Source organism: Rhinatrema bivittatum, chromosome 3 (genome assembly GCF_901001135.1).
Source record: "Rhinatrema bivittatum chromosome 3, aRhiBiv1.1, whole genome shotgun sequence".
Taxonomy (NCBI): domain Eukaryota; kingdom Metazoa; phylum Chordata; class Amphibia; order Gymnophiona; family Rhinatrematidae; genus Rhinatrema; species Rhinatrema bivittatum.
Window position 1 is genome coordinate 504101123 of NC_042617.1, and position 7778 is coordinate 504108900.

Consider the following 7778-nt stretch of genomic DNA (forward strand, 5'->3'; position numbering starts at 1 on the left):
CTGCAAAGGAGAGTAAGTGATCCCTTCAGGATTTCAACTATATGGCAGAGCTTTGGATCCCCTCAGGATCTACAAGGAGGAGAGAGGAGACTGGGACTTTCTACAGGGTCTCAAAGGACAATAGCTGAGTATTTGTTGAATGGGCCTATGCTCATCACTTTTGCATTTTGATATTGAAGGACTTTTTGCTAAAAGATATTTTGGATGTTGACTTGACCAGTTTGAAGGGAAGGGCGTACTCCTAGTATCCAAGAGGATTGGGGCAAAGATCTAGTTGCCTGTGCGACCTGAAGAAGCAAGGGTAAGAAGATTTTGATACTTTTTGTTACAAGGACTCAAAAGGCTATACCCCATTTGAGACAGTGTGATACAGTTTTTCTAGTTTGAAGGAAAATTAAAATTTGGACCAACTGAAATTGGATATATTTCTACGTGGGGACAGTTGTCCTGAAGTTTTTGTACTTGGGGATTTTCTTCTATTTGGTGATTGACTTTATACTGGAAATCCCATCCCAGTTTTCCCACATTGCAAGGGACATAGTTTTTCTCCATGGATAACGGTGTAAGAAAAGTGAGAAGGGAGGTATCACCTAAGATGGACAAATTGACAATAATCTTCATTGCTATTACATATTTTATGTTATTCTTGATTTTTTTTGTATTGTGGCCTGGATTATCCCATTTAAGTTACAGTAAAAACTATTTTGTTTGAACATCGTTCTTGGACTCCAGAGAGTATTTTGTCCTGATTTTCATACTCTTTTCAGTGGTTGAACTGTATAGCTGGACATTGGTGTGAATCCATTTATATACCCTTGTTGCTGTTATTGCCTTCATTGCTCTTTCTCTGGACTGTTTGGCACCTGTTGGAGCTCCTCTACCTCCAGTGTGGGCATTGAGAGAGAAGAGTGGATAGACATGCCAGAGGTCCCTGAAGATTATTCTTCCTCCCTATCTGGACTGAACCTGGACCTGTACTACCCCTTAATGATGGTTAAAGCACTAAACACACATTTTATATCTTATTGGTAGCATGTCTCTGACTGTTACAGATAATGTCATCTTTCTCAATCATAAATCACTTAAAGGTGAATTTTAAAAAAGTTGTGTGCATAAAAATGAGCACATGCAAGCACAAATAGCACATATTTGCACAAGTGCTATTGTATAAACCTCAAACATACACGCCGCAGTGATGGTGCTTGAATAAATTTGCTTGTAATAAAAAGGGGTGGGCTAGAGTTAGGCCAGGAGTGTTCCAGGGCAGGGCCAACATTTATGCATATAAGGTATTATTTTAAAACCTGCAAATGCTAATTATCAGGTGTAAGTTGGAATATAATTCTTTATAGCCAAAAACTGACTGGGTGAGGATTCTGGGTAAACTGGGGGAGTGTAAGTTGAAGACCTAGGGAGGGTCTTAATGACCTAGAGATAGACTGGGCAAACTGGTGGACTAATTGGTTAAACTGGTTATTTCCTTCACACGTGCACATTTTAAATTTGATAATTTACACAGGTAAAAGCTGACAAGTGCAAAGGAAAATACACGAGTAACATTTCCTCGTGTTAATAATTAAAATTTGGAACACAAACACCCATGCATAGCAGATGTCCACCACTTATCCAGATAATTTTTTACTTATCTAGCAAAGTGGCGGCAAAGCCGCCACTTAGCCGGATAAGTCATAAACAGCACTACTTATCCGGATAAGTAAGAGAGCTGGACACGTCATCAAATGCTAGTTATCTGTCTATCTTACCAAGTAGCACATTGCTTTTACTTATCTGGCTATTTTACTTAGCTGAATAATTTGCCATAGCACTACTTAGCAGGATATTTGTCGGATAACTCGGAACTTATGCGACTATGTTTAAAATACATGCTGCATATTTTTTGATACGCGAACATTTTGTTGGGTAGATTACATTTATCTTATATAGTATGCATACATTTGTGCACACAATATAAAATACATGTGCATGCATGCATATCTTTATAGCTGTGTATAAGGGCTCACTTGAGTATGTTTTAAAGTTATCCTCATTGCATGCACTCAGCATAGAATCATTGTAGCTTTCCATTCAGGATGTGTTTTGGCTTTGCGAAGAGATGTGTCTTCCGTTGTTTTGATAAAGCAAGAGAAAACTAGGAGAGTGGACTTGCAATGTACGCAGAAGCTATAAACATTTTTTTGCAGTTTCAGCAAATATGTTGATCTTGGCTTTTTCAATAGCATCAGCGTTTTGTAGTATTCCATTTTGGTTAACATAAGTTGTCCAGAAGTAAGCATGACTAGCTGTTTTTGCATGAAACCTTGTTCCTTGTATCACATGCAATACTTAATGTCAGCAGAACTAAACGAGACACAATATGCACTCCATTCCTGAAGGCCTCCCAACATAAGAGTGAAATTAAACCCTGCTGCTTTTGCTGAAACTCCACCCCAGTCTCCAAAATTTGCCCCATCCCCCAAATCCTCACATGTGGGCCAAAGGGGACCTGCAGTTCAGCTGGTGCCATTTTGAAGGGCAGGGCAGAAGTGAGTGGAGATCATTCCTGCTCCTGGAGAGATCCCTTTTCTGTATAATTGGATAAGAGAGGTGAGGTATGAGGGGGCTCAGAGGCCCAGGGGATATTTAGAATAGAGGTGGGTTTTTTTTTTCAGCAAATGGGGTTTGGATTAATTTCACCCTTATGCTGGGGGTACTTGCCAGGGAGGGAGACTTGTAGAGGCATCTCAAGTGTAGGGCAGTCTGTTAAATGAGGGGAGGAATGCTTTATAGCATCGGGACAAGCAGTCTTACAATGCACTCATGGCCCCTTTGCAGTCACTGTGAGGTGAGGGTGGAGCTGGTGCCCCTAAGAGTATCAGCAGGTGGATTAGTCTCCCAATCCTCTTGTGAGTGATGTTAGTTAAACCTCTTAAGATGTAGTTAACTTTCTAGGAAGTTTATTCTGAGCCACATTACTCCATTTTAATATTAATGAACTGTGATGCATCCATTTGCATGCAGCACAGCTCATTAATCGGCACGAGTTGTATTTGAGTTTTTCCTAGAAATTTCCTGCCTATAATGTAGTTTTAGCACATGCTCAAATCCAAAATCAGTGTTTAATATAACATGTTAAGCAGCTTAATAATAGAGGCCTAAACCTAGGGAATGACTTTCAGATTTTCATAATGCATCGTATTGTTTTCCAAATTAATTAATATTTAGGCATTTCAGAGTGGATTGCAAATTGTCTTACTGTGGATCTTAATTTTTTCCCCTCTGTTTTTTTACAGATATAAAATACTACATAATCTTTGTGAGTTCTAGATGGTATGACCAGTATATCCTTTTTGTTTGATTGATTGTTTCTCCTGGCAGGTGTCTCCTCTGTGGCCTCTCTGATGTCCCTCGCTTGGGTGCTAGCCTCCTATCACAAGCTTCTACGGGACTCCAGGGATGACAAGAAGAGCATGAGCTACAGAGGGGCCCTCATTCACATATTCTGGCGTCTCTTCACTATCTCATCCAGAGTTATCTCTTTTGCCCTCTTTGCTTCCATCTTCCAGCTCTACTTTGGAATCTTTGTAGTCATCCACTGGTGCGCCATGGCCTTCTGGATCATCCATGGTGGGACAGACTTCTGCATGTCTAAGTGGGAGGAGATCCTCTTCAACATGGTGGTAGGGATTGTGTACATTTTCTGCTGGTTTAATGTCAAAGAAGGGCGGACTCGATACAGAATGTTTGCTTATTACACCCTAGTCTTGACAGAGAATGCCGCCTTGACGTTCCTTTGGTATTTTTACAGAGATCCCAATACTACTGACTCTTATGCTGTGCCAGCACTGTGTTGCATTTTTCTTAGTTTCGCTGCTGGGATTGCAGTCATGCTTTTGTATTATGGTATACTACATCCCATGGGGCCACGAGCGAAGATATTGGCCAGCTCCTGTTGCGCTGAACTGCTCTGGGGCATTCCTTTGCCACCTGAAGTTGAGCCCATGGCGCCTCACACCCCTGGGTACCGGGGGGCCCAAGCTACGCCCACCAGAGTGGTCACGGAGCAACAGGAGGATCTAACAGCTGACACTTGCTTGCCAGTTTTCCAGGTGAGACCAGTGGTGCCATCTACTCCATCTGGGCGCCCATACTACCCAGAAGGGCCCCTCATTAAGATTGACATGCCAAGAAAGAGATATCCTGCTTGGGATGCCCATTTTGTAGACAGAAGGCTAAGAAGGACTATCAACATTCTTCAGTATGTCACCCCCACTGCTGTAGGCATTAGGTACAGAGACGGACCTTTATTGTATGAGTTACTACAATATGAGTCTTCACTCTAAATCTCTTTCAAGGGGACCTTATTTTTGTTTACGGTAAACGCAGCTCATGAAAAAAAAATAATTTAAAAATGAAATGAAAAAAAGCTTTCATATAAGCTTTCTTTCTGGTTGTTCAATGTATACAAAGATATTCTCTATGTTTTGTAAGTAAAAACAAAAAGAAAATCTTTTCTTTTGTTTTTTACACACAAGAAGCAGTATTTAAACTTCCATGTTATGATGCAGGGTGGAGAAAAGGAGTCTCCACCAGAAGTTTTATATAATTACACACCAAGTGTAGAATATTTACGGGATCGGTGCTGATTGAAAAAAAATCAAACAAAAAAAAAAAAACCTGCAACTGCCTTATGCCCTTAGGTGCTGAGTTTCATTAAGTACTGTTACATTTTTTTCATGCAAAGCTCTGGTGATTTTATATCAGAATCTGCTTTTATTAAGTTAACTGGAATTAAGACAGAGAAATAAAAAGAGAGAAGGAAAAGCAGAGAACCACAGAACCAAGAAGTCTCTCACCCCAGGTGTTCTACTGTCACTGAATCACAAATAGCTGGCTAGTGCTCTCTGCTGGCTGGCTAGAGTCAGTCTGCACTAAATCCACATTGTCATTCCATGTTTATTTCTGGAAAAAGCAACATAAAACAAAAAAAAAAGTTCATCAGTAATCTTTCAATTATTTCTCATTCTTGTGTTATAATCTTCAGTAATAATAAAACTCAGCATAGTAGCAAAAAGAAGTACATATAAAGGCACAATACTTGATGGGTGACTGGCAAAATGGTTTGACCATTCATTTTAAGGCTGTATATACATATACATTATTTAAAGTACTGTTGGATTTCATTTATTCTGAGCCTTAAAGTGATCCTAAGCATTATACAGTACAATTTATTTTTAATTGCAAGGAACATCTTTGAGATAAATGCCCTTCCAGTGATAATCAATGCATTTTAACTTATAGATGGTGCTCTGTACTATTTCTGTTTTAACTGTCTGAGGATCATTCATCTCACTTGTTGCGCTCTGGGTCTGCTCTGAACACTTTTTTATAGCCTAGGTATATGCCAGAAACACTGCTGTAAACAGATATCCACTCTTGCACCGTGCTCTAGTTACAGTTCTGAGAGAAACATCTTCACCTCTGTTAAGGGAAAGCTTAAACATTTACGCTGTGCGCTGAGGGACGGCTTAAAAGGTTACGTTGTGCACTAGGGTACCATGGTGGCTGTCTGCACCCATGCATTGAACCTCTTCATTTGCTTTTTTAAACAGTTTTTGAACAAATCCTTTGCTTTTAGCATGGAATTAAAATCTCGTTGCTGAAAGTTCTGTATTGGAAACAACAAGAACATGAGTATTGCTCCTTTAAAAGAATATCTGGTTTTAGGGCACCTTTTCAATCCCACCATCCCTCTACTTGGCAAAAAGACTATATATATATATATATGAAATATTTTTAAGTAAATACTGTTAGTCTTTTCTGTGTGTAAGTGCAATTTTTTTTTTTAATTCCAAAAAACTATTGGCTAGGGTGCAACCCCATCTTGAGTCAAGCTGGAGTAATGCTCAAGATGGGGATAGTTGTTTTTGTTTTTTAATTGGTTTGTTTGGTAGGGAGTTTGTATTTACAAAGTCCTTTTTTATTTGGAAAAAAATGAGTGCAAGTTTTGTAACATCAGTGAACTGGGTGTTTTCGTTGCCTGAACATACATGAATTTTGAAACACACAAGCCCCTGCCCCTGCTCAGACGCTTTGCAGGGCTCTGCATGCATTTCTGTCTGTTCTATATTTTGCACTTCCTCTCTTGGGAGGGCGGGGCTGATTCACAATGTCTATAGACATGCAGCAAAGTTCATAAAACCAAATGGTTATGTTTTACTGTAATTTAAATCAAATCAAAGTGCTCCTAGGTTCCAATTAAATCCTGCCAAGTGCTACTACATCATTAGAAAACAACGGGTAGAGAATTGTGTTCTATGAGACCATAGATATATATATTTAATATAATACAGTCAAATATTATCCTTTGTGTATAGGGACCAGTCATCATTTTATTTAAAACCATTTTGATATTTGTTTGATTTCAGTCTACAAATATCCTGGTTTGGTTGTGTAGGTATCATTTATTTTTATTTACTCACATTTTTTTTACCCTTACTGGTCATATTTATTTCCTGCTGATTGAGTTTAGATTGCAGAATAATGAATCAGTAAATTTAAAAGCACGAAGATTTGTTAAGAATGCTGATAAGTGCGAAATCTCTTTTGTTTTGTTTTTTTCCTGTGTAGATCTTTTTGATACATAGTTGTCACTAACATGTACTTAGGGAACTTTGTTTTCAGTTTTTATTTTATTTGTCCTGGCAATTTTTCAGTATATATTGCAATAAGAGCCAAAATGATACTTACTCAGAAAAATGTCTCACTTTTTCCCACTAATCTCTCCTGTTTTTGTTCTTGTTGTAAGAAACACTGATTAATTTCCAGGAAAAAATAAAATAAAAACAGAAAATTAAGGTCTCTAAATGTTCTGTACCTAAAGTCACAAATTCATTCCCTATAGCATTAGCTTCTAGGGTTGTGCTGTTGGCTTTATTCATAGCACCATTCTCCTTAGATTTAAAAATCATCATTGACCAATGATAGAGAAGAAGGATTTTTTGTTTCATGGCTAATCTTAAAGGAAGCATCTTGATACAATATTACTTTATTTGCTTTTAATTTGTATAAATATATTGATTGCATTGATGCTTTAAGACTGTTTAGTGTGGGCTCTTGATCAGTGTGCTGGAAATCTCTTTTCAAAGCAACAATCCATTCTCTACATTCCAAAAAGTTCTAATAACATTTTGTAAAGTCAGCCCTCCAATGAGTAGCCTAGCCAGCTAATAAAGCAAAAACATGAAGCCCACAGTTGGCTATTAAATTAAGGGAAAATAAAATTGCTATGGAATAACTTGATATTGCCTTTGAGTTAACTACTTCACAATCAGCCACAAGTCAGAATAAACATTCTATCATAGGTTATTGGGCATCTTTCAGCCAGATCACCTAGTGCTTTCTGTATGCAAAGAAAAGCAGAGGCGTCAGCTAATTGCATGCTGCACCTCAGTTCATGCTGTACATTAATAAAGGGTGAAAAGTTGTCGATAAGCAGTCCTTTGCAGAAATATCAACTAGCTATTTGGAAGGGGGAGTAAAGTTCTAACATATAGGGCGTACTACGCTCCCTCTCCGCCCCTGCTGAAAAACAATGACATTTTGTATTTATTTACTTTTTTAATTAAACAGCATTAACAAAGTACCTCCTGGTCCTCATGGGGCAAATTAAAATGTGACTACGTAACTTTTGCTAAATCTATGGAAAAACCTGAGAAAATCTGACTATATTAAGCAGAGAAAATGGTTGGAGACTGGAGAGGTTGGTGACAAGAGCGGAG

At 38.4% G+C, this 7778-nt stretch overlaps 1 protein-coding gene across 1 annotated transcript in view; it reads left to right on the forward strand.

The window, feature by feature from the left end:
- The window catches only part of XKR6 (XK related 6), a 767984-nt gene extending 763644 nt beyond the window's left edge, over positions 1–4340 (forward strand). The window contains exon 3 of the mRNA XM_029596149.1: positions 3376–4340. Within this exon, the coding sequence (XP_029452009.1) occupies positions 3376–4340 (965 nt within the window). The remainder of the gene's footprint in view (positions 1–3375) is intronic.
- The last annotated feature ends 3438 nt before the right edge of the window (positions 4341–7778 follow it).